General features: G+C 44.0%; 2 protein-coding genes across 6 annotated transcripts in view; one reads left to right on the forward strand and one right to left on the reverse strand.

Annotated features, from left to right (window-relative positions):
* Positions 1-17,511: 17,511 nt before the first annotated feature.
* On the reverse strand, positions 17,512-23,961 carry LOC311308819 (mitogen-activated protein kinase kinase kinase 7-like). Of its 2 annotated transcripts, none has more exons than XM_084437881.1 (14): positions 23,690-23,961; positions 23,394-23,504; positions 23,209-23,274; positions 23,014-23,059; positions 22,446-22,584; positions 22,109-22,233; positions 21,562-21,690; positions 21,030-21,160; positions 20,779-20,863; positions 20,499-20,629; positions 20,229-20,391; positions 19,855-19,916; positions 19,556-19,671; positions 17,512-19,206 (listed from the first exon to the last, which is right to left on the reverse strand). In XM_084437881.1, the coding sequence occupies exons 1-14, from the start codon at positions 23,753-23,755 to the stop codon at positions 19,035-19,037; spliced, it is 1,542 nt and encodes a 513-aa protein (XP_084294007.1). In that variant the 5' UTR covers positions 23,756-23,961; the 3' UTR covers positions 17,512-19,034. The 2 variants fall into 2 exon arrangements, with proteins under 2 accessions (XP_084294007.1, XP_084294006.1); XM_084437880.1 differs by having other exon boundaries at positions 21,562-21,686; positions 22,105-22,233.
* Positions 23,962-24,433: 472 nt separating this feature from the next.
* The window catches only part of rab3gap2 (RAB3 GTPase activating protein subunit 2 (non-catalytic)), a gene marked incomplete at its 3' end in the record, with an annotated part of 15,980 nt that continues 12,913 nt past the window's right edge, over positions 24,434-27,500 (forward strand). For all 4 annotated transcript variants that reach the window (XM_084438722.1, XM_084438724.1, XM_084438723.1 and 1 more), the window contains exons 1-6: positions 24,434-24,785; positions 25,996-26,087; positions 26,180-26,300; positions 26,424-26,505; positions 26,758-26,805; positions 26,962-27,037. In XM_084438722.1, coding sequence (XP_084294848.1) covers positions 24,677-24,785; positions 25,996-26,087; positions 26,180-26,300; positions 26,424-26,505; positions 26,758-26,805; positions 26,962-27,037 — 528 coding nt within the window. In that variant the 5' untranslated portion in view covers positions 24,434-24,676. The remainder of the gene's footprint in view (positions 24,786-25,995; positions 26,088-26,179; positions 26,301-26,423; positions 26,506-26,757; positions 26,806-26,961; positions 27,038-27,500) is intronic.

Consider the following 27,500-nt stretch of genomic DNA (forward strand, 5'->3'; position numbering starts at 1 on the left):
TAGCTCCTATTAGACTGAAGCAGCAGGGTTAGCAGCATCCCGCGCGTGAATTATTCATCATAGAAAGCAACAAGATCCAGGGCCCGAGTCTTCCTCTGGGCTGACAGAGAAATGTTATTAATTATCAAACAGTAATAATTTATCAGGACTCCCCATTCAAGGGCCGAGGGATGGCGGTAGTGGTGTGTGTGTGTGTGTGTGTGTGTGTGTGTGTGTGTGTGTGCGTGTGTGCGTGTGCGCACTACAGACAACTGCTCTGCCCTACTTACCTCCCCCCTGCCTTTTCCCCTTGCCCTGATTATGTCTTATTTTCAACTTGTGATGTGTGTGTGTATGTGTGTGTGGTGTGAGGGGGACTTTGTATGTGTGTGTGTGTATGTGGTGTGGGGGGTCTATACAAGGGAGAAAGCGAGAGAAATAGTGTGTGTGTGTGTGTGTGTGTGTGTGTGCGTGCGTGCGTGCGTGCGTGCGTGTGTGTGTGTGTGTGTGGTATGAGGTGGAGTGTGCGCACATGGCAGCGCACAACAAAGCAATGGCCACGATATATCAGGAACAGTCCCTTGAGGAAAACACATTTCACAACTACAGTTTCCCTGATACCCGACCAACAGAGCTCACAAGCCAGGCAGCCACACAGCCACCCAGCCCAGAGAGGAGCGGTCCCCGACAGGGTCCATTACCAGGGACCTCCCTCGAGAAGTCCTAGGGCCGGAAACACACGGGTGACATCATTGGGCTCCCTTTAACAATACGCCTTTGTTCTAGAAACCCGGCTACAAGGTCTCACTTCCACCAGGGTCAATGGAGCTGAGATATATGGTCTCTCCCTCTCTCTCTCTCTCTCTGAGCTCATCCCTAACCGCGTTTGCGCAACCGACGATCTCCTTTACTGCCCTAACTCATCTTGGCATTGTCAGGTGAAATTGGATTTAGTGCAAACGAGCTTCTCCCGTCCCCTATAGCCGCCAGACGGAATAATAGCGCGGGGGCAAGGAGGGAAGTGTGTCTGAAGGGCGAGTCGACCTGCGCTTGACCACGCTGCTCAATAACGCAGGGCTGATGAATTTCAGATGGACTCAGGGTTTGCTGGTTTACAGTGTCCGTGTTAATGGATAATACTAGGGGGGTTGTTCAGTTTATGATTTAGGTATGATGACCTAAATGATGATTTAGGTATGAAGAGAGAGAGAGAGAGAGAGAGAGAGAGGAAGAGTGTGTGTGTGTGTGTGCGCATGTGTGTGTGATACAGAGAGAGAGAGAAAGGACCAAGTGTGTGTGTGTGTGTCAGAGAGAGAGAAAGAGAGAGAGAGAGGATCAAATGTGTTTTGTGTGTGTGTGTGTGTGTGTGTGTGTGTGTGTGTGTGTGTGTGTGTGTGTGTGTGTGTGTGTGTGTGTGTGTGTGTGTGAGAGAGAGAGAGAGAGCGAGAGGGGGGGGGGACTAAGTGTGTGTGTGTGTGTGTGTGTGTGTGTGTGTGTGTGTGTGTGTGAGAGAGAGAGAGAGAGAGAGAGAGAGAGAGAGTGGTAGTAGTGGCATTGGTAGTGGATAAATTACACACAAGATGCTGACACAGAGTAACACAGGTTACTGGCCTTTCCTATTGACTATCAATACTTTCACCTTGTGGACTGTGTCCCCATGTAGGCGTGCATGCAATCCCCTCAAGATACAGTAGATAGATGGATGGATAAATAGACAGACAGACAGACAGACAGACAGACAGACAGACAGACAGACAGACAGACAGACAGACAGACAGATAGATAGATAGATAGATAGATAGATAGATAGATAGATAGATAGATAGATAGATAGATAGATAGATAGATAGATAGATAGATAGATAGATAGATAGATAGATAGATAGATAGATAGATAGATAGATAGATAGATAGATAGATAGATAGATAGATAGATGGGTGGTATTTTATTGATTGATCCCAGGGTTAAATTATATCACCACTCTGTATCCTCCTCTGAAAAGGACACAGATCAATAGCACCTAAAACAGCTGGAAAATATATAGTAAAATGCACTTTAAAGCAGAAACTGTCAGGGCCTACCTCAGACACTTTCACAGTGAAGCAGATATAATCTGTTCAGTCCACATCAAGGGGTTCATTACATAATTAATTTAACCTTTATTTTACCAGGTTAGTCCCATTGAGATCAACCATCTCTTTTTTTCAAAACAGCAGCAAATAGATAAGTCCCACGGGGGTCCACGGTGGTGTAGCGGTCTAATGCGTTGTCCTTGTGCGTAGATGCAGTTGCCAAACAGGAGCTGGGGTTTGGCCTCTGGTCTCATCAGATCTGAGTGTGGCCGAGCAGCACCCTAGCAGCAGCTCTCTGAGGTTGGTTAGTCTAGCTCGGCACCAAGTTTGGTGTCGGAATTTTGCTCACGGCCTCGTTCGTATCGCTGACCAGCGGGATCGGGCGGCGAATCTTCCAACAGTAAGAACGGGGCAGTTGGACAGTATGTCGGGTGTAAATGCCCACCAAATTGGGAAAAATCTGAAGTGCATTTAAATAAAATAAAAAAATAATTAATTAAAAAGTCCCCAGCTAGCCTGTTCTAGGAAAAATGGACGCATTCAAGTTGAGATCAAGCAAACCTTCTTGGCCTCTGGGTTCCCCCAATGGACCCCTTGCTGAGAATTGGGCCTCATTCTGACAGAAAAAAAAACTTGTTCCTGTTTAAATTAGTGTGATAATTGAAAATAGACAGTTAAAATAATGTGGGTTTTCCATAGAAACAGGTCCAGTGCGGGTTGGCAGTTCTTGGCGGGACAAGCAGCAGGCTGAAGTATTTTAAGAAGTAAACTCTGCTAAACGGAGCCCAGTGAATCATGACTTCCCACAGTGTTGGTCTGAGTCCAGGGTGAGTCACCAGTCACCCCCCCCCCCAACACACACACACACACACACATCTCACACTGCACACCGTACACTACACAAAACACAGACGCACATAGCAGGGTGCTAAAATGGTAACCATAGACAGGCTGCCATGTGATAGAAAGCAACACTTCACAAAGCTGGCCAGGAATAACCCTGCCGGTGTGTGTGTGTGTGTGTGTGTGTGTGTGTGTGTGTGTGTGTGTGTGTGTGTGTGTGTGTGTGTGTGTGTGTGTGTGTGTATGTGTGTGTGTGTGTGTGTGTGTGTGTGCACGCGCATGGAACGCATCTCACATTCATTCATGGTCATATGATGTCGACAGGCTGAATGTGTGAATGCGGCTGATGCTTCACAAAAGCCAGCTACATTAATAAGGACAGTCTCTCTCTCTCTCTCTCTCTCGATCTCTCTCTCTCTCTCTCTCTGCAGGCCTCTTGACTCTGATTTGCTTCGACTTTCCATTAAATTCAAGTGTTGTTCTTGTTGTTGTTGTTGTTTTTTAACTTAAGAGGTCCCCTCATAAAAATAATTTCAATTCTCTGTAGAGAGAGGTGCCTTTAGGAGTTAAGGTGAGTGATTTGTAATTCAACATCAATTATGTAGTGCCCCAAACTTTGTCACATAAATCTGTAGCTTAATACGAGTGTATACTAAACTTCACAATAAGAGTGATATATATTTAATGTCCCAATAAGAATCTATATTGATTGTCAGAATAAGAGTGTATAAAACTTCACAATAAGTGTGTGCATTGAACAATCAAATCGAAATCAAAGGTTAAGGATGACCGTGCAGGCTCAGTGTTAGGGTGTGTGAGCCTTGCAACTCTGTCCCCATATGGTCTGGTTGACCCCTGCTATCTGACACCCTGCACAACTGTCACACACACACACCGCCTCTTACCAGAAAAGACTGGATAGACCCTCACCCACATACACTGACCAGATTAGGAGAGAGAGAGAGAGAGAGAGAGAGGGGGAGAGATTACCCCCCCCCCCCTCTAAATAGGTACACACATACGTACACACACACGCGCATGCACAGTCACACACACAGACACACACACACATTTGAAGCCTACTACTACAATCAGGACCTCTTTGTGACTGATCAACAAATACAACATCAGGTGTATTGGGGATGCTAGCACACACACACACACACGCACACGCACACACACACATTGCAGCATGTCCCCTTAGGAAGTGTGTGTGGTCCAGCCTGGCGAACGAGCGGGCAAATCATGGGTGATCATGTTTCAACCCCCGGAGTTTTACTAGGCAACCCCCTGAGAATACTGTGTGTGTGTGTGTGTGTGTGTTCACTCTAAGTGAGAGAGACAGTCTGACAATGAGAGAGGACCAGAAAGAGAAAGTGAGTCAGGAGAAAAAGTGGCATCTGACGGTGTATTCACAATTCATCACGTCTCCATAGGAACCATGGGCTCCGCATCCGTTTCACATTCACTGGAAATAGTTTGAAGGAGGAAGCGGGGTTTCAGCTGTGACATACAACACTACTGTCACTTCAAAACAAGGGTGAACCACATTGAAATATGAATTGTAATGAATGAAAGTTTGAAAGTGTGGTAGGAAGTATCTATAGCTCTGAGGGCCATTCGATGAATTAGTGAGTGGATTGTATTGAGGAATTTATATTTAAGAATCTGCACCTGTCATTGAGAGAGACTGTGAAACAAAAACAGAAGATTCTGTTCCACATTTGCTTCTTCCATTTAAAGAGTCAGTTATAGAACAGTATCTGAATGTCAGTAAAAAGGGAACTACAGTACACTATATTTGGCACCACTGAGCACCAAACAAATATGAACCAACAAATCTTTCAACTTCCTCTTAAGCAAGGTCAAAAACCAAACAATACGCCTCAGTCATTCATGAATACCTTCCATCATTCAAATTAAAAATAAATATGACAAGGGTAGTGATTCTATTAGCTTTTAGCTCAAAATATAAATTCTGATATTGATACAGTTTGGCCTTTTAAGTGTAAAACAGATATCAGTAGATGGGGGGTAACTTAAGAGCGTATGAAACCTTGTTGCCAGGTGACTCAGAGACTGGAAAGTTGATGATGACGAGATTCTTTCATGTGGGAGATTTCATTCTCCTGCTGGTGGAGGCCTAGCTTAGCTTAGGTCTGCAAATGAAAGAACAGGCGTGGGTCGTTCCACGCCTCCAGTTTCCATATAGGAAAAGTGACATATTTACCATACAGTAAAGTCATTTGATATGTGTTTAGTTTGAAACTGTGGCTGTTGAACAAATTGAATTTCGGAAGAAGAAAAAAAAACAGAAAAATAGAAACACAAAATCGACATACTTCCAAAATGATTTTTTTGATTTTTTTTTTATTATGGGGGAAAATATAAGGAAAAATGTAAACTTAATCTTGCAGGTGCTGGACACATAAGAAAGTATGTAGGCCACTCCGATGGCATAAATACTCAGATTCAACTAATAAAAAATGACTGAACTGGAAAAACTACTGAATGGGTCCCATAAACTCCCATGATTCAGTCTACCCCACATACAGGACTGAGTCACTGTGACCTGATTACAGGTTCCCATGGTACTTTGTGTTCCTAGGAGGACAGTCGATGGCATCTTGTTCCTCTCCTCCATCTCATCCACCCTTCTCAAAGACAAGCACGGATGACAACTGATCTTAATGGAAGAAAAAAAACACGCACAGGAGCTATGGATGACCTAGTCCCTATTTTTGGGTGCGTATGTGGAAGTGCGTGTTTGTGAGTACAGGATTCATTACACCTGTACCGACGGTTGTAGGGGAGTTTATGTCCTTGGGGACCTACTCTTGGCTATGTCCATTTCCTAGCAACGTCATCTCACTCTCCTCCTCTTTCAGCTCTGCGGCTGACATCATCTTCGGCCCCGGGGCACATCGCCTCTCCCTCTATCATGCACTCACTCTAGAGTTTCAGGGAAATTTAGGTGTCGCCCGAATTCCATTGGCCGACTCGTCTCACATCTGTGGAGTCACGCTATCTGAGAATGTTTCTAGAGCATCCCTTCCAACAACAATGTCACCATGTGGGAAACCGCCCAAACAGCCTAATGGAGACACAGTTATAAAAAATAAAGTGTCATTGAAATTCTCATCCTTCAATTCAACCAAATCAAATTTCCACACGTCTTAGAAGATACGAGACACTAGTAAAGTGTCTACCTGGAATGACAGATAGTAGCCCAGTGCATATCTACTCTACCCTAAACCATCCTACTATTTCATCCAACCTTGGAAAATTTGATTTGATTTGATTCACTTTATTTATCCCGAAGGAAATTAAAACCAGAGCTTATGCATGGAAACCGCCATCCCCCAAGCCTTGAATGAACTGAGCTGAGCTCTGTCCATTTTCAGCCTATATCTCATATACTATGCATGAAAATGTTACAAATCACTGTTCCTATCCCAGTCACATTTCCCAGCCCAGAGAGGTACAGTAGCCCATCTGAGTGGCTCATCGCTGCTAATTGAACATGATGAGTCAAATTAACAAGCGCCCTAAAGACTGGCTAACAGCCTAGTGTCAACTGAGGGCGCAGAGCAGATATGTGTCTCACACATCGCAATTAACATGATACAGCAATCATTATTCAGCGTCATTAGCACTCATCTATTCACAGCTGCCCAAAATATTTCAGACTTTTGTCCCCATAGAGGGATATGGAATAATAGCTGTATTAATTATGGAGCAATCAAATCTCTACTGCTGTACCCGCACATTTTATTCAAATGAGTTATGAACTGATGTTTCCTGAAAAACTGAAATTCCGGAGCGGCATGACAATCCATCACATAATACATATCACATGTTGTCATCAGGGAGCATTCCCTAACATCCATTTCAAAAACTAGAATACTTTCAAGAAAATGGGCAAACTTCCAATACATTCCCCATGCCACATTGTAGGAGGGTGGTAAAATGGAATTTTCAGCGAATCCTCTTTCATATTAGTGGTTTACTGCTTGCTGTATCACTAGGAGCATGGCAAAGGGCTTGTTTACCACCCCCAGAGCTATATAATCTCTACAAGGGACTTTACAGCACATAAACACTAATCCTCCCACATCAAAGACCCGTATCCTAGTCTTCCTTCAGCCACATAAATGGAAATGGATGTGGAAACCATAATAATCTGTCAAGACAGGTGTAGCCTCCACCACGCAACAGGGCATATTCTGCTCTAAAGGGAGCTGATTACAGTTACATCAGCCAGGGCAAACATGGTTATGGACCTGGGAAGGAGGGAGGAAGGAAGGGAGGGGGGGGGAGAGAGAGAGAGTGTGTGTGACAGAGAGAAGGGACAGAGAGACTGAGGAAGTGTGTGTGCGTGTCATTCATCAATCCACCTCTGCCTCGTCACAGAGCAGGTAAGAGAGCCCCTGCACCATGACTTACTGGGGCCGTGACAAAGCTGACAAAAGCCTTTCAAAAACTTTCAAAAACGACTACCTCACAGAAATCCATTTTGTATTATTATTATTGTTATTATTATTATTATTTATTTATTTATTTTTACTTCATTATTCACTTAAGTAGTGACATCACATTAACTTTAGACGCGATGACATCTAACACCTAATCAAGCCATTTTGATACTATCGTTGAAAAAGAATTACTGAATAAGAATACTTAGTAAATGGCAATAGCATTTAATTCAGAACCATGCAGGACCATGAGTCAGAAGCGGAGTAGGAAACCCCAGTATTTATTTTTCTTTTGTTCCACATTAAGATGAAGTGGTGGAACGGCTACGTGATCAAACAGGACAGACCGAACCGCGGCCACAGACTGTTTGTTTTGGTTCACTTGATTGGAGTCCTTTTCGCTCTCAATGACTCTCTCATCTCTCCAGAGCACATGACTCCACGTCACACACACACACATACACACACACACACACACACAGTGTTGCCAACACAGGCTGCATCTCAATCATCCAAAGTAGCTCCCTTTCATTGTATCTTCTCCTTCGTCTAAACACTGACTTGAACTAACTAGCCAGGTTAAAGAGTATCCTAGGCCATGCTGAAGCCGTTCTGCTTTCCACTATCACAAGACATCAAATCAGTGCAGACACCAGACTTGGCTGAGAAGTGAATGAAGCCACTTTAGGTTATTAGGACACAGCCGAGATGAACCTCCATCACCCCTGGGGGTTCACTGGGTTCAACTAGTTTAATGAGTGACAGCCTATAACGTGCAGCCAGAGCTAAGTGCATTCCAAGAATCCGGCTCATTCTCCTAGACCCTGCCTGTCTTCCTTCCTGTCTGAAAACTCCACACTGACGTTTACTGTAGGCTTCCAAAATAAATACCATTCAGTGTTTGGGGTGAGCATGTACACTTTAATATGAATGGACACTGTGGATTCATACCCTGGTGATGGAAGCACATAACGCACCAACGAGCCGTAAATTATTTCAGTCTCTCGCTCATATATCCAGAGGTTCCAGGATATGGAATTAATTCCCTCCCTACTTGGTTAAACTTTCTCCTATATCATTTAAAAAATCTGTCAAAAATGTACTGCTGTATCAATAACCCATCATTATCTTTGTTTTTTTTGTTGCTGTTTTGCTTCTTGTTTCCTTTGTCTTGTTTTTGTTTTTCTGTTTTGTTTGTTTGCTTTTTAGTTAAAGTCTGACTGCTATATTGGGGAGCCCCACTCGTCAACCCCTTGAGGTTTTTTGGGGGGGTTTTCTGGCATGTCTTTTATAATTTAAGTGTTATTTGTAATGTATAATGGGTATCATTGTTATTGTTGTTGTGTTTTATTTTATAATGTGCCAAATAAATCAAATCAAATCAAATATATGCATGCAGACACGGCATGATGAAACACTTTTCCTGTTTCCTTGTTGACATGTTTATGTTTCCTTATTGACATATCCGCTGCTTTCACCCTTGGGTATTTGCCTTTGACATTATATCATTCAGGGGTACTGGGGTCAGTGATTATTACAGAGTTTCTGCAGGCCCTGATAACACAAGTTAGGTGTTGGTATCACTTCAGACTACAGTAGTCTTAATTCTTACCCGTCTGTTAATGATTTGTGAAATTTATATGCATACAATTATGAGACATTCTAAATTGTCTTTTTTTCCATACTGTAATGAATGACTGCCAACGAGCTGGAGACCAAGTCACATGTTAACTTAGCCTTGCTCTCAAGTCAAAAATCCTATCTTCTACAGTACAAGCAGGAGAATGTGCACAAACAACAGCTTTAGCTAGCTTTAGCTTAGCGAGCCCCCCCATGGAATGCCAGGATTACCCCTCCCCCCCCAAAAAACAACAAAGACCCCCGGTATGATCTTCTCACCATCTGCCCCCCCACCGTCTACACCAATCACACTCTGCCATGCCAGATGGGGGTTGCCAGATATGTGACAAGGTTATTCCACTATCCACCATAGAGTCCATAGGCATGTGCCAATACCCCTCCAGTCCTGTGGCAGAATGCTGTGGATTTCATTCAAAGCAGGTGGATTATAATTTGTTGTGTAAAGGGGTTGGGGGAGGGGTTCTGACTATTGAAAGTGGTATTGCAGTAATGGTTGAAGCCTGTCAATCAAATACTACACTATACAGTAAATGAAGTATCATTGCAAAACAAGATAAACAACAAATTTACACATTTGCTTTTATTTTTACCTTGATCTATGGGTAAACTAATTCTCTCATCAGATTTTGAGATTTGTTATACCTTAAAATTTTCCACAAAATGGTATGATTTTTTAAACAGTCAAATAACCAACAAAATTTTGCAATTGATCTTTTCATATAGAGCCACGGGAATTTGCATCATACAACACATATGCATGAAATAGGCTATATGTTAGAAGCATTCCAACACTTATATACATTCTGGCGTTTTCACAATTACAATTTAGCAAACTTTCATGTCAATAAAGCTTGATTGAAACATTCAACCATTGCTAGCAACCCCTTAAAGGTTAGCATGATCCTTGCCTGCAATTATCACAAGATGAATCGCATACATTTGGCAATTTGGGAAGATGTAGCAGGAAATGCAAACTTTGTATCACCTGTGGAAAAAAATACTGACATCCCGTGAACAAGACTCATCAAAGGATGGTGTCACAGTCAAGTAGGGATGAGACGGTATACCGTAAAACCGTGAACCGCGGTATAAAATGTCCACGGTATTAGAACCGTGACATTCCCTGTGTATATGGTATTACGTTTACGGTATTACACAATAATGCGCTGCTGAAACTTCACATTTCACATTGCTTGCAACAGTTAATTTTGTAATTTAATATAAGCTTGCTATTAATAAACTGAGCTTAATTACAATAGTGTGTATTTTCCATCATGTGTTGCACTGTAGTTCCTTCAAAGTAAAATACTTGTTTTTTATGTGTGTTGGGGAGGTGAAATGCCGTATACCGTGAAATACCGTAAAGCGTACCATGTACAGTAACTAGATACCGTACCGTAATGCAAAAATCCATACCGTCTCATCCCTACAGTCAAGTGGAAAATAATGGAAAAAATCTGCACAGAGAACTGGCAACTTTGCATCGAGAGAGAGAGGGTGGCTTTTTTGACATGAGCACATTCACATTCACAGATGCCCCCCAGTGCTAAGGTGCTAACAGATGGTTTCATGAAATATTGAATGCGCTTCGGCACCAAAGGCCAAGGGTTTACTCTCAACAATTTATATCTGTCCGTTCATTTTCTCGCCTCCTCAGTGAAAATAGAGTATATTTTGGCTTCCTGGCGTTATGACGTAAAATTACATAGGAAATATTGGGTGACGACGACAGACACAATTGAATCCATCCTTACACACACCTACTGTACATAAAACACTCTGGGACAGACCGGCGGCAGTCTGTAGGGAGGGTAAGACAAAGAAAGGCTGGGGGAAGAAGAAAAGAAAAGAGGGAGGAAAAGAATCAGAACCGGACAAAAGAGAATATAAAGGAGACGGGTTAAAAACGAGATGAGATAGAATACTCATCGAGGAAACCTAGAAAGGAGAGATAATGATAAGGAGAGAGAGGGAGAGAGGGAGAAAAAGAGTGGAAAGAGAGAGAGAGAGAGAGAGATATTCATCTGTCTCTCTCTCCTCCGGTTGCCCTGGAGCACTCCTGTGTCTCCTGGGACCTCCTGTCCTTGTCACCTTGGAGAGGCTGATGGGACGTGATAATGGGGGGGAGGGGGGGGGGGGCAAGGCGTCGCCACGGCTGCCAGTCTCTGCACCTCAGCAAACCTAGTGACTGGGGGAATCCTGATACATACACACACACACACACACACACACACACACACACACACACCAACCACACCGGACATCACATTCTCAAATTCTGTAAATTATGAATGGATCTTATGTTGCATACATGGGGACTGAGTTCACAACAGCCTCCCAGAGGAACACCACGCTCGAATCAAAGCCTCATGGGACTTAAAGTGAGATTCTGTAGTCAAACTCAAATGTTTCTTTCTTTCTCGGGTGGGATTCACTCCATTGGTTCCCAGGAAATCTAGCCTGTGTCTAGATTCTATCTCTCAGTCTGTGTGCGCAAGCACGTCATTCTATATCCCATGAAAGAGGTAGCCTACTTCATGCGGTGCGTACAGTATCTGCTTTATGATCTTCACACTGACTGAGCGACCCCATAACGAACCAAGTCTGATACCAGTGAAAATTCCCTGTCCCATCGCCCCCCTTCGCTCCCCTTTTGGTTTGTCCCGTTCCCAGCCAAGTGTATATGTGCTGAACTCCAAAACAGAGTATTTTAGAGGGGTGTTTGACTTTAGGGCACTCCCAACGGGATGGTGTTTTTATCTCAGGGACGGCACCAGGGATTTGTGGCTTCGTCTTGAATGAACCTCAATGAAGATGTGAATGTACTTGGATGACATTCTATTGCTGTACAGGCATTTAAATTTAGCCAATGTTTTACTTATCAGTTTTCAGAACTGTGCAGTTCTCTATTATACAACTGTGAGGTGGGTTACATACAGCAGGCACAGACATGGGCTTATTATGGGCAGTGTTCTAGTACTAAGGCTTTCAACCTACAGCTTGTATGACCTGCCTGTGCCTGTGCACTGTGTGTGTGTGTGTGTGTGTGTGTGTGTGTGTGTGTGTGTGTGTGTGTGTGTGTGTGTGTGTGTGTGTGTGTGTGTGTGTGTGTGTGTGTGGTGGCAGATCATAAAGTGACGGGTACCCTGACAAGGTACCTTGAAATGCCACTCTGAAAATAATCTCTCTCTGACACACACACACACGCACACATACAGTCAAGTGGAAAGCAAGGCCACGCATGCATGACAAGCTACACAAACATGCACACACACATACATACATACTGAGTATTTCAAAACACCCTCCAGCAGTGTGTCCTCACATGACGGTGCTAAGATGAAAATAGATAACGCTACAGCGAGTCCCAGACCATATTTACCATCCCCTTACCGTGACTTGGCAGCAACACACACACAACACACAATAGCCTGAACTTCTATACTCGAACAATGCAATACACTTTATTTAAGTTCTTTCAAAGCACAATGGTGCAGTGAGTCCATAAATGTGGTGTTAATGTGTTACAAACAGCCTACGACGCGTTGCTTAGACACTGACACAATAGAATCCTGTTATTTTAGCGACTGACTACACGCCTCCACAAAAACGAGCACAGGAAGTGTGTTTCGCACCCTCAGACTCTCCTCCTTACAAACCACCTGTATGCCTCTCACAGGACGCAAACCGCCAGCCTACCTTCCATCTTCTTCACACACGACACACCCACCAACACCCACACACTCGAGACAGAACAATCACATAATATGACTGATGCATATCCACTACTGCTTATATAAATATCACACTGATCCGTTAGCCTACAAGCCATACGAACTTTGAAATATCAACATATCCAATTGTGGGGATACTTTAGTCAGGTTCAGACTCATCTTCCTAAATTCATAGTAGTTATACAGTAGTTTGCGGTAGAAGCCCTGGTAAATATTTCATGGTCCTCAGTCATCTCTCATTTTCCACGTTCTGTCTGTCTGTCTGTCTGTCTTGTCTGTCTGTCTGTCTGTCTGTCTGTGGTGAAAGAGCCCTGGTGGTAGCAGGCTGTCCTCTCATGGTTCACTGTGCTCATCTGACACAGTCAACAACTCAGGGTCATCAAGTCCCACCTACCCCTTCCCCCTTTCATTTCAAAACAATGATGTAAGTCTCCTTCCTTATGGGTGCTAAAAATGTCCCTGCTTGAATAACTGCCGCCCCCAACCTTTGCCATTTTCTCATCTTGTTAAGACAAGGAATTATAAAGAGACATGTTTAAAGATGGATTAAGAAAAGACAAAGGGCAGTGAAAAACGTTGTGTTCACTGCAATTCAGGTGGAAATTGACATTTTGACGAAACCTATTCCACTAAGAGAGAAGACAGTAATTGAGATGTATGAATGCACTTGAATAAATAAGTTATTCAATTTAAGGCAAAGATCAATGCAAAAAATCAATAAATGTTGTTGTAGATTAGAATAGCAAAAAATCCAAGCAACTGTACATAGAATCATACGAATCTTAACGAATCTATTACATGAATCTATTTCGGATTTTTTTTTGGTTGGGATTTTGGACAGATGTGTCTGTGACTCACACGTGGAGAACAGTGACAGCCCGTGATGGTTCTCAATGGAAATTCTCGTAGTCATAGTATTTGCATCAGCGGAATGTATCACGACATCGGGTCTCGCAAAAGAAAAACAGCACATATCCGATTTTAAGGATACTTCGTACGTAACGCAATGCAACGTTATTTTGTATTATCAATACGGGTGAAAACATGGTAACCAAAGTGGATTTCGAGATATAAGGGCGGGAATAAGAGCTTTGAGCTCGAATCCTTTGTCCCTCTGCACCCCCTTCCGCAAGATGACAGTGCCCTCATCGTTATGAAAGCTCGAGTCATGCTGACCAGCGACCACCCAGCCACTGCGCTTTGACCGCTCGACAACAAGCCCACCACAACAAAGCGCCCTGTCACCGCTCGCACAATGGGACCATCAACATCCATCAGTGCGCTGACGCCGATTATCAAAGTATCAAACACATCGTTCTAGGAATATTCACGCATGCATAATTTAATATAAACAAAGAGCGAATATGACACTTAATTGAATGCGCGGCAACGCAAGAAAAATCAGACAATTTCATAAAGATCATTGCATGCGGGAATGTATTTTTCTGAATCAAAGCCTCAGGATTGATATTAATAGAGCAAGAATAATCACCTTAACTTTCCCGTTTTCTTGCACGTCAGCGCTCTGTCGCTCCCTTTTACAAATCAAGAATGATTCCACATGGTGACTTCACCAGCAGCCCCTGCAAACTGCTGAAACCGCGTGTTTTTCAATAGTCATCAATATTAGGTTTTCGAACGTCCAAAATAATAGTTATTCTTGCAGTTGCTGTTTAGTGAAGGTTTTGCGTTTAGACTATGAAAAACAGCGTGCGCGTAGCTTCCTCCTCTTGCTGTTTGTAACACTCGTATGAAACGCCTCTCCTCCGGAGCGCTACATTGTTGACATTCGAGCGTTTACGTCACCGTGTCCCTCATTCACAACAATGCGTTGTGCAGAATTTCAGTAGAACCCCCGTCGACTGGATATTTTACTCTGAAAATTCGACGCATGTGGATTTGGTGAATTGCGCTTACAACAGCCTCGCCGTAAAATCAGTCTCGGAATGAACTCTGCAACGATCAAGATGATACAATTACCCTGTGAATCATAGTCAATGAGTAAAAAAAATAAAATAGACATTTTTGTTGATGGATCATAGCCTATTTATAAAGCTAAGAGACTTGAATAGAGAGAAAATATGGATGATGTTGAAATCTCACTCACCATAATGCTCATTAGATGATTAACATCACTCAGATTAATAATCAATTTATTGTGTATAATAATAATCTGTGCCCCCAGGGTCATGAGTGCTCTTTAGACTGTTCATATCACATCACCGATTCACCTCATGACAAAGGAAACATGATCTGAAAATCTACCACAAGAACAAGCTTGGCTAACTGAATTACTGGCTGGCTGACTGGATGGCAATATTTGACTACTGGAGTTCTTCTGAGGTATTAATGTTATGACATATGGTGCAGAAAGAAAATCTCTATCATAAAAAAAAATCAATGCACTTTATTGAAATAAGTAATACTATTTAAAAAGAATAATAAAAAAAAAAGAATAATATCCAAATTTTTCTCTGCACCTGGCTATGACATGCAGCTAAAGGTGAGTGCCTTAGGCAGGGCTTTAGCATGGTAGTGGAAACTCATCAGCCGCCCACACTATAACAACCAAGATGATAGGACGATAAGTAGGCTTATTCCTGACTGTAAAACAAATCATCTGTTTGACCGTCTCCACATTCAATCGGATCAGTTATGATTCACAGCAAAATGGACAAAAATAAACTAGGTCAGAGGTTCTAGTAGTTTATGTACTGTATACAGGCATACTGCTGCCCCCACTTTATAGTCTGCTCTATATGAAAACAGGCAAGAATAGGCTTATACGCAAAACTAGGCTGCCAATAATATAGAGTTCAACCAGTATTGACAGCCCACAGCGTGATTTCTAATACTGTGTAGAGATGAATCCTTGGGGAGCCGGCAAGCTATATTAAAATTTATCAGGTTGCCACATACTTGCGGTTCTTGGATCCCATTTGTAGGCCTACAGCCGTATTCAGATCAGCCCACATTCTCAGTGTCAGTGATATAAATAACCAGAACCGATTCTCAAAGCTTCGTTCACAGTCAAGATGGGCTCAGTGGAGACAGCGTTCTGGCTGCCACTAATGTCTCTCTGTAGGAAAGTCGCTGTTCTAATGTGTAGGCTTAACGGTGACAGTTGAATGAAACGCACCTTTATTATCAGAGATGCCATTTGGCATCTTTGAAGAGAAAAAAGAAGAAGAATCCTAATAGGGCTTTTACCTATAGTACTGACCATGTGACTAGAACTAGAAGTTTAGTGGGGCCATACAGACAATGCATGTGGCCAGACCTTATAGACTAAAAATGCATAAAACTGTAGTGACACCTGACTACACAGCTCTTAAACACAACACAATTACTTAATGAGACAAAACGAACATGGACCTAGCAAATGAACAAGATATTTCAGCGACTAGGAAAGAGGCGCTTGACAAAGGAAGGAAGTGCATGACCGGGCTAAGCCGTACTGGGAGGAATTAGCTTAGTTACACAGCAAACCCTGAGGTCAGTTCTTGAATTTACACTTCTGCTTTACAGAAGAAATTCAAAACGACAGCAGCGAGTGACAAGACATGTCCTGTGTTGTTGTTCTTCTACATAATCCTGTGTGGGTGTAGGCAATGGTGGGGGAAAATAGGTTCAAACTCGGTCCAAGTGGTTTTAGGCTGAGGGAGGTTTTAGGCTGTCTGCCCACATTTCACACACAAAACACTGACAATATAGGAAATCTAATTATTGAGTTGTGTAGCGGTTAAAAAGGTTGGAATCACATGCAGACTTGTGAGTAGCAAGTTTATCATGCTTCTACATAATTAAGATTACTATGGAAATACAGTGAAGTGAACTAGTTGCTTGTATACTATCACTGTATCATTGAATTCCAGATGCTTTAATATTGTCTTTATATAATATCAGTTCCTGAATCGGAAGTAATGCAATGTAAGGAAATATACACACCATGCAAGGCATCAAGGCACATGTGACCATGTGGACCTCGTCAACATCCAAATGGGGCTTAGTGGGCCTTCAACATCAAGAGAAATCCTTTGACTTCCTTAAGAAGACTTGCGATCTTAAAGATGAAAACAAGACTGACAAAGTCATGATGTGGTCTCTGAAAGGTGCATTCTGTAACATTCCCACATAAAGTATCCCAAAATAGTTTCCCAGAATCCCTAGATACAGCATATAGTGATAAATTAACATGTAGAAATGCATATGAACTTAAAGGGGGGTAACATTTCAACATTCATTGTTAAAGAAATGTTACAGATAACTTTTAGTAACTATGTACAGTGAGCATGCATTTAGTTGTTAGAATGTAGACAGGAATGGGAGCTCACTTGTCCTGAGTATGCATTTAGCTGTTAGAATGTAGACAGGAATGAGAGCTCACCTGTCCTGAGTATGCATTTAGCTGTTAGAATGTAAAGACAGGAATGGGAGCTCACCTGTCCTCGCCCACACAAGCCGGTGGTGAGTCAGTGATTTTGCTGGAATGCTATAGACGGTAAATGTTTCGAGCTAAGAATGTTCTCATGACTAAGCAAATACAAATACAACTACTACAATCTGGAAATGGTTTCATGTAATGCTTTGTGGCATAGTTATGGACAAATAAACTCATTGTGTTGGGATTTACTCAATTCAGCATCATTAAGCATTACACTTTATCTGAAAGAAAGGTTGTTCGCAGTTCATGTAAGATGTATCAAAAACATGACTAGGCACGATTCTTTAAACTATTATATTATTGTAATAGATGAAATGGCAAGTACAGTATTCATGGTTTCCTCTTAACAAAGGGTGTAAAACCAGTTGGTTGTTCAGTTATTAATCACACTAAATCAAAAACTTCAAACAGCCTACATTCCAAAGTGCATTTGACATCTGCATACATTTCAGGGATTTTGCAAGTCAACCGCAATGAAACAAATAAACAAATCCTAAGGCAACTTGTGAGCAAAAACAAACACTGGAGAATACATTGGTGGGGGTGCAGGAACCAGACAAACATGTTACTATCTGCAGTACATTAACAAAAAGAGTGAATTGGTGATGATTTGAACAAATCAGAAGCAAACCATAAACCCCAAAAAGAGAGTGATGGATGGTGGTGATAGAGTAAAGATATACATTGAGAATGAACTGGACACAAGCATTCCATGTTCACTACGTCCTCATAAGTAGATGGTCCTCACTCACGAGAGGGGTCAGATAACATGGTTACATTTTCATTCATTGTGAAATTGACACAAAAAGTATCACAATTTCATTATGCAGTCCACAAATTATACTCACTATTTAGAATAAACAATTTCCTCAAAATGACATTTACTTGCTTTGCTTGCTTTTTTTACTATTAGAACAAATTTAGTAAAATAACTGAACAATTCTGTATAATCTGCACGCAAAAACTAAAATAAAAAAAACGTAAAATTCCATTTCTAAATGACTCATGTGCCACTAAAATCCAATAAAAACAAAATATAGCATTAAAAGTGATAAAAGATATAAAAAATGACAGCGGCTAGAGTTGGGAGTTTGACTTTCCAGTCATTTACAGCAAAGTGAAGATCCCCCCTGTCAGACTGTCCTACTGCCTCAAGTCAGACTGACAGACAAACAAACAAAATGGTCGAGTTGAACAGCTTCTCTGTAGATTCACCCCCTGGGGTAAACGTGCCCATAACGAGAGAGGAAACACCTTGAAGACTGCAAGTCATCCCCCCTTTCACGATGTCAACACGTGCCTGCAGAGCTTTTTTAGATACTTCCTGGTTTCTACAAATTAAGAAGGGGAGTAAAGGCTTCCTTAGTCCACTTAAATAGTGATGAAACTGACACCTTGAGCTGCTGACCATGTCTTGATGAACGCTTGTGCAACATTGCTCAACACTGCTCCCTCAAACGCAACTCAGTTAAAAAAGGGTGTCGAAGTCTGCTCCCAACTGACTCAGGATCAGTCCGGCGTCTACGTAGCACAGAATTTAAAACGGTCTTTGTCTTTGGCAGCAGATGTCAGAACAGCTTAGCGACTCTCAAAGTAGCCTGGATGGCTGCTGTTCAAAAATCCACTGATGGTCAACATGCGCCATGCACTGACCTGTCTCTTTGGCAGTAGATCTAGAACAGCTGGTGAGCACTAACGTAGACAACTGGTTCACCCTCGCCACAAAAATGGGTCAGCGGTCCACAACGTCACCTCTTGCGGTTCTGGACTCGCTGCAGCGAAGGGGTGGTGCGGTTGTGGAGTCTGACCTGGGGCTGTTGGGTGTGGAGCTGGGAGAGAGCGGCCCTAACTCTTCTTGTGTTGCTGGTTCTGGACCAGCTCCAGCTGGGTCTTGCAGCGGTGGAAGTAGGCCGACAGGCTCTTGTTCTCCTCCAGGAGCTTGCTGTGCTCCTGGACCAGACGGGATGTGTTCTGCTGCTCCCGTTCGTCCTGGTCCAGCTCAGAGATCAGCTCCGTCCTGAATACCACACAGGAGGGGAATACATTCTAGTATTCTTCTCTTGAATTTTTAATTTGCCCATCAGAAACCATGCTTGTAAGGCTTCAATTATGTTTATTATTAAGAATAATTATTGAAAAATAGTCACCAACAGAAGAACAAAGGGAAGAAAACCTGTCTTGTCTGTATCCTAACTCATGGATTCAAAGCATGATAACATGCGACACTATATATTAATATATCATAATCAAAATATATATGATATTTTCCAATCAATATTGCACAGTACAATAGCCTACACACCATTATTTATTAAACAGGCTGTGTGTCTGAGTCTCTGTGTTGTCCGAGTCTGTGTTGGACTTACTTCCTCTGAACAAGCAGGTCGATCTCAGTCTGCACCTTGAGGTACTCCTGGGCCATTCTACAGTGCTGCTCAAACACCGCCATGGACTCTTTGGAGTTGGGGCATGGGGCCAGTGGCTAAAACACAACACAAACTCACAGTTTCATGTTCAAGACGGGATAAAAGAACCATCAGAACCATTCAGTGGAGTGTGAACGACGAATGGGAAGTTTAAACAGGTCTTCTGCAAGTCAGACTGAGGGTTTCGCGGATGTTATGAACAAGACTGAAGGAGAGAGCAACAGGTCGTTATCGTGTACCTGCAGCTGGTGGTCCAGTGTCAGGTAAGCCATGGGGATGGAGCTGTCCAGGCCGTTCACATCTGAGGATTCACGCACGCACGCACACACACACACACAAACACACAGTTTTGGTACTCAAGGGCTGCATTATTACCATTAGAGAGAGGTGGTGTCAATAAAACTGAGAAAATTGTATTTTTGTGTTTGCGTATTCAAACTTATGAGAAGGCAGTCATTCAATTCTGCAAAACCAACCATGCACTCATATCTCTGAGCACATGGGCTGTACTACACTGCCCCCTAACGGTCATCCATTTTTGTGCAAAGCCTAGCACCGGTTGTGCAGACAACGTGAGTGAGGTGCTGCGGGTCCCATTCAGGACATGTTGTACCTGCAGGACTGAGGGGCATCCTCAGCTCCAGCTCTGATTGGCCGGCAGTGGTTGCGGGTCCAAAGCTGGGGGCGGGGCTCTGAGGACGACTCTGCGGACGTCCCGGTAGGCTCTCTATGCTCGGCCATCTGCCCAGGGGCAGACTGTGTCGCAAGGTGCCCCCCTGAGTAGCCACAGTAGCAATGGTCACAATCAGAAAAGTGAACTAACCGAAATTGGACAAAAAAAAAAAAATCATAATTTCAGAGAGCATTATAATAGCATGGTCACCTTTGGTTTGAACTGCATTGGGATTCTGGTCTCAATGCTTTTCAGCGTCTCCTCTCTCTCGTGTGAATTTGTTCCAAGCTCCATGTTGGTTTCGCTTCTATTGCTGTTCATAGTGTGGTCTGCGTAGGAACCTGCGAGGGGAATAAGAATAAGAATCTGCCCAGATCTCTAGAGACAAAAACACCAGAACTGCAATGTCCATCACAGCATCTTTGCCATGTGAATAAATGCCACATGTCCTGTCACATCATATTCAGCTGTCTGCCGTCGTAGAGCCCACCTGTGCTGGTGGCTGAGGAGCAGCCGCTCCTGTTTCCTGAACACTGGTGGAGCAGCTGGAGAGACTCCTCAGAACCAGGGAAGTACTGCAGGGGAACATGACGGGACCAAAGTTACTGGAACCATAATACTAACCATATATCTCAATGTTACTAGTAAAAAAAAACAAATCAACATAATGCTTGAGGGCCCTTTAAGGGCACTGGGTAGTGTCACTGTACCACTGGGGGTTCAGACTGTATAGGTGGGTACCTTCATGAGATTGCTCATGGTGTTCCGGACTTCCTCCATGGAGGGTCTCTGGGCGGGGTCTCTGTCCCAGCAGCGAGTCATCAGGCTCTCGATAGGCTCCGGGAGGTCCTTGATTAGTGGGGGGCGAGTTCCTGCAAGAGACTGTCACACGTCACTGGCCGCATCTCAATGGCCTCAATGGCTGGCAAAGCAACAGAACTAGTGAAAGCTATTCACTGGGCATCCACTTAATCGCTTCACATTATTCTCAGATGTGAAGGGAGTCAAGGCAAGTTCTTTGTGTGACAGTATAACAATACAATACAATATTGTCCATTTGCATGATAATTCATTTTCTGATGTCTGAGGATACAATCCATTCACAAACATGTTTCAAGTTCCCGACCTAAGCTGTGCTTTTCGCTCTGCTTTATCCTTCTATTGGCATATTTGAATATGGGCAGGTGGAGTGGGGGTTGGTTTTGGTGACTAGAGATCAATCCCTGTCGCTCAAACAGACAAACCAGGCATCAACACCTGTGTGACCTCTGACCTCTGTGCACGGCCCACATGATGCAGAAGGCAGAGCCTCCAATCTCGTCGAAGGGCTTCCTGCGAGTGATGACCTCCCACAGGATGATGCCCCAGCTGAACACGTCACACTTCTCACTGTAGTTACTTCCTGGAAGACGAGGAGAGAGGATAGATACAGGGAAGACATGAAGTTGGGACAATAATACCGGTGATAAAATAACTAGACTCCTTTGTCATCAGGCGCTCTCAGCAGTCAGTAGTTTGGGCTTACAGGCTATGACATCACATAAAATAAATAACAGTAAACATTTATTTGAATACGATTTTCTGTTTCTATATCGCAGTTATGCAAGTCAAGACTTTTGACGTTTTCCACGTGGGACAGTAAAGCCTGACCCTCTCTTATCTTCTCAGTCACACAAGTGTTGTGAGGGGTGAGAGGCGAGGGAGGGGGTGGGGGGGGGTGGAATGTTTGGAACTGCAGAGATAAGCAGCGCTAGCTCTACAATGTCGGTCACTTTTTTTCTTGGACTTCATCACTTCCTGTTTTAAGAGTTAGCACTTGCCTTCGAACACTTCCGGCGCCATCCAAGCTGCACTTCCTTTGTTGTTGGTCATGTGCGTCTGGATGTCGCAAGCTGTTCCAAAGTCACATATCTTCAACACTGTGCCACCGGCAACCAGGAGCAAACTGAAATATGAACATGAATACGTTATACGAGTGTGCATAAGGTTGGTTACGAGTTGGGCTTTTATTGTTAACAATGATTTCAGAATGAGTACAGCTCATAAATGACATAGCATTGTGTTAAAAATGTTCCTCTTTGGCAGCACTATAGAAAGTAGTGGCCACAGTACAAAACGGCCACTTTGCATGCCACCTTGAATAAACAATGGCCATACTTGGGTGGTTTGAGGTCTCTGTGGATGAGGGCCTTGGGTTTCATGGCGTGCAGATAGGAGACCCCTTGTGCACACTGCAGACACCAGCTCATGGCATGGGAGGCTGTGTACTCGGGAAGGGGGTCGGCCACATGCAGGACTGTGTGTGGACAGGGGGATGAGGGGTGGGGGTGGGTAGAAAGAAAGAGAGAGAGAGAGATGGGTCGATGTTGCATGACGGAGAACAGTGACTGGTACAGACAGACCCTCGCTGGTCATGGCTGAACAATGACATGGAGACGCAAAAGGCATGTTCACAACTGTGTACTGTGTAGCAGCTTCACATTTTCTTCATCTCTCTCTCTCTCACACACGCACGCACGCACGCACACTCACACACACACACACACACACACACACACACACACTCTCTCACACACACACACACACACACACGCACACACGCACAACAGCAAGTCCCCTTAGGAAGTGTGTGTGGTCCAGCCACACAGACTACACAGACAGAAATCCCAATTATATTAGTCTATCTATGAAGCACAAATATGAACAAAAGCTATTCCTCTCTTACCATTATATAAAGAGCCACCCTCTGCATATTCCATAACGAGACACACCTGGGGGGAATCATGGTAATTAGCACTGGAAAAACAATCAGGCAGCTTTACCAGTTTCTCTTCATATACACACACATGGATCAGAGCAGAACACACAGCTGCTTGTCTGCCTCACATTCTGCTACTGTCCAGACTACTCTCCCACTCACCGGATTGTCACAAGAGCCATAGAGCTTCACTATGTTGGGATGGTTTACACGGGAAAGCTGGCGAAGCTGGGGATAAGAATAGAAATGCCTCAAGTAACAAATAGCCTAATAAATCAGATAACTTTTTTTTCCTTTGAGCTGTAGCCTAAGCACTAGAGGCCATAACATAGGCAAATAAAAACTACCTCAACGAGAAAAGCCTTCCTCTCAGTTTCACTCTCTATGGTCTTGATGGCCACATCTTTGCCTTTCCACTTGGCTTTGAAGACAACTCCAAACGTCCCTCTGCCAACAACCTGGAGAGGAATTCAACTTTTTAACAACAGAGAGCATTTTTTCACATTCTTTGCAAGTGTAGGTTATTCACATTCGGCTAGTTGCTGTGTGGTTGGTAACATTTCCTATAAGGAAGACAAAAACAACACCTAAATTCACAGTTTGCGGTCTGGTGAGCTCTTTTCAGCAACAAAGCAACACTCACCTCCTCAACTTCAATGTCTTCATATTGTATCTCCTCAAAGGGATATCCAGGTGGAGTCTCCAGCATCTCGGCGGTGCAGAACTCCGCAGAGCAGGGAAGCTTTAGCTCACAAAACAACAAAGCCGCTACCTACGAGCCGTTACGACACACTTCTCACGCAGCATTTCTTTTCATTGCAACCCATCGTTGGCTGGGGCCGCACGCATTCGTAAATGTTTCCATTTGCTTATGAAATGTAGCCTACATTCAGGAAGTATGACGAGTTGCCCCCCTTTAAAATTCCGCTCCTCGAGCTACTGTTACAAATAAACTGTTCTATCGAGGTGAGAAGTTACATTGTATCAACAGCGATAAGCAGAAGAACAGTAGTAGTTGATAAGCGCCTGTAGCGGAATCAAAAAGTGGCACACACGGAGAGGACAATGCAAATTGTGAAGTGCGAGTTTGATGGTGGTGACAAAACAAATGGCATTGATTCTGTAGTTGGCGCAGTGATGGTCGACCCCAAGGGGCATTCAAGAGCTTTTTGGAAAACGTCTGTGCACATCAGTGGAAACAGCGTTTGCAAACAGTATCGAGGCGTTAACGAAAGCGTCTGATCTTGAATACAGCTCAATTTTGTTTTTGCTCTGCGCCATCCTGTCCGGCAGGGGGCGACACACGTCACACCAGGCCTTTGGAAATGCAACTCCACTCTTTATGCGATGTGTCATCATCACCAAAACATTTACAGGGAGTGGAAACGATGCAAAGAGTGACAACAGCAACTTTAACATTTAAGTCCATTATGTTTAAGCTTGTCTGTGGAATTTAATAAAGGACACCTACACCAAGAGACGTCGAGGATTGCTGTCATAAGATCAAGATAAGGTCGCGAGTTGACTTCACAACTGCAGCGTTGTGTTTACCCCTTTGGACCGCTGCTGCTACAGCAGGCTAGTAGCTGGCTAATTCCCCTGGATCCGCCTGGGTCGGGTCGGGATCGAAATGTCCTGTTGCCTGCTGGAGTTTTGTCGGGTCCAGGAACTCAGAGCAGTCCGAGAGTTCTTGTTCCAGAATCAGAAAAACAATTCTTTGGAAGAGAAAAACGAAGCAGGTAGGAGTTAGTAGCTACAGCTAGTTAGGTAGCTAGCTAGCTAGCCCTTTCTCTTTTTGAGGATTGCTTTCTGTAACGTTAATGCATATTTGAAGTGATACATTTATAGAAGAAAACAACAACTCTGCTAGCTAACGTTATAACAGTATTACTGTAATCTTGTGCATAGTTGTACAGAGGCTACCCATTTGCACGTCACCTGACTGTTGTGTGCAATCGTAGTGCAGCGGTGGTGTCGATGCACAGATGAGACGAGGTTACCTTTTTGTTTTGTGCTATCTTATTTGCTCCTACTCAAAGCCATGTACAGTATGACGATGCTTGTCGGTGTGCATGACTGTGAATATGTGGGTGGGAAACATGAGGGTGATTACTGTTTTTTTGCTTCCCTCTGGAATATGTAGGGTTGGGATGTCTGCCCACCTCCCTTGTTCTCTGTAAAGCGCATTGTGTTGCCTCTGGGTATGAAATGCGCTATATAAATAAAGCTTTGATTGATTGATTGATTGAATATCTGGGGATTACACATGGGGCAAGGTGTTGTGAAGGTGAGCGCCGCTCCGCATCATCCGCGGGAGAGAGAGGGGCTCTGAGCTAGAGAGATGGACTGAGAGAGAGAGGGAGAGAGAGAGGAGTGGACAGGAGGAGGAGGAGATTTGCCCTTTGTGGTATGAGTCATCCCCACAGGAGTGCATTTGAACAGATTACAGCGTGTCTTATACACAATGTTTACACAAACTGTGACACAGTGTGAATGTAAAGAGGTAGCTTTTACATTTGCTGTAAATTCAGACATGTCAAAGCTCTAGGACAGACACACTCGCACGCGCACACACACACCACAGCTCAGCAGGTACTGTACATGTGATGCAGTATAAAAGACCATAGCAACAGGGCATCTCCTTGGATATTAATGCCAGTTCTGTCACTTTCTCTACCTCCCACTGGCATCTGTAGCCTCTCTCTTAATTTCACACACAGTCATCCCAGTTTTATCCCCCCTTCTCCATCAATTATGTATGTTCTCTCCCTTCACAGATATACTGTTTGTACACGGTCTCTAGCTCTCTAATGGAAGGAGGGTCCAATCCAGTCAATTCCAGCATTGATAAGAGCTTCCATGAAGAACTGCATTTTTCATCACTAAAGCTTAGGGGTCTATTCATGACAATATGTCTCTCTATCGTCCCCTCTCTGTCTGTCGTCTCAGAAAATGAGCTGGCGTGGGACAACTCAGACTGGGAGTCCTGGGAGAACCCCAATGCCAAAGAGGAGGCCGCCAGCGATGCAGGCGCCACCACGGTCTGGCAATCTCTCCCTCGCATGCTGTCTTTGTCATTTCTCCTCATGCTTTTATGTCATTTCTCCTCATCTTTTTACTCCCCCCTCCCCAGGTAGAGGAGGAGGGTGCTGCAGTGTCAAGCGGCCCCTGGCTGCAGGACTGCGTGGTGTCTCTGTCGCCCTGCTCTGACCTGCTGGTGGTGGCCCGCGAACACAAGGCCGCCTTTCTGTCAGGTCTGTCGCGGGGCCGTATTGCACACACACACACACACACGTGAGCGCGCAGTAATGGCAGCGTGCATGTCGATAAGAGGGAGCAATTTTGACAGCGCACTGTGTCGTCGATCCACCCCACAGCAAAATGGCGGACGGACGACGGAGGCAGAGAGGAGATGACTCTGGCCGCGTCCTGGAGCGGCACCCTGAGCACAGAGGAGGGGTGAGAGGAGAAGTGGGCCTGGGGGAGGTGGGGGGGGGGGGTATGAGGAGGTGAATACACAACCAGAGAAGAGAAGGGTACGGAGGAGTGGGAAGGGCAGACTGAAAGATGAAATGACAGCGCTAGAGGTGAGAGATTATTCAGAAAGAAACATTAGAAGGACAAGTGAGACGGCGCCTCGGTGACAGGCGGCCAAGGGCAGACGCCGCCGTGATGAATAGCGGCGTCACTCACCGGTGTGTTTCTCTGCAGGGAGTGTGTGTCCAGCGTCATCTGCATCCCCCTGGCCAGCCAGAAGAGGTGAGTCTGTCATCGTGTTGATCCGTGAGTGTGCGTGTGTCAGTGCGCGGTTGCACGACAATGAAAGTACAGTACGAAAGCACTTGTGATGGGTGGCCCTGCATTTTTGACACGTGTGTGTGTGTGTGCGTGCGTGCGTGCGTACGCTGTGTGTAGGAGCTCCACCGGTCGTCCAGACTGGACCTGCATCGTGGTGGGCTTCTCCTCAGGCTATGTGCGCTTCTACACCGAGGTACTTAACACCACAACACTTTACATTACAGTCATTTAGCAGACACTTTTATCCAAAGCAACTAACAAATCGCATTTAACGTAGGAAAAGCCAATGTACTACTACTTGCCAGAAATCATAAGTGCCTCTTCTTTCTAAAACAAGTGACTAAGAGCATAATCTAGTGCCGAAGGCAAAGTGCTAGAATAGCAATCTAAAATGCAATACAACACCCCATCAGTGTCCTCTGCCTAGCAACGTGGCATCTCAGCACAGCGCTCTGTGAATGAATGTCCACGGGAGGGGGTATTAAAGGTGCTGTTGTTGAATGAATGTTCACGGGAGGGGGTATTAAAGGTGCTGTTGTTGAATGAATGTTCATGGGAGGGGGTATTAAAGGTGCTGTTGTTGAATGAATGTTCATGAGAGGGGGTATTAAAGGTGCTGTTGTTGAATGAATGTTCATGGGAGGGGGTATTAAAGG

The sequence above is a fragment of the Borostomias antarcticus genome (genome assembly GCF_949987555.1).
Source record: "Borostomias antarcticus genome assembly, chromosome: 5".
Classification (NCBI taxonomy): domain Eukaryota; kingdom Metazoa; phylum Chordata; class Actinopteri; order Stomiiformes; family Stomiidae; genus Borostomias; species Borostomias antarcticus.

Excerpts from the sequence above, each read along its gene's own strand:
- LOC311308819 (XM_084437881.1), bottom strand. The coding sequence starts at position 23,755 with ATGCTGGAGACTCCACCTGGATATCCCTTTGAGGAGATACAATATGAA. Across the intron at positions 23,060-23,208 it reads ATGGCTCTTGTGACAATCCG|GTGTGTCTCGTTATGGAATA; the intron begins GTGAGTGGGAGA and ends GATTCCCCCCAG. Across the intron at positions 20,392-20,498 it reads CAATGCAGTTCAAACCAAAG|GGGGGCACCTTGCGACACAG; the intron begins GTGACCATGCTA and ends GTGGCTACTCAG.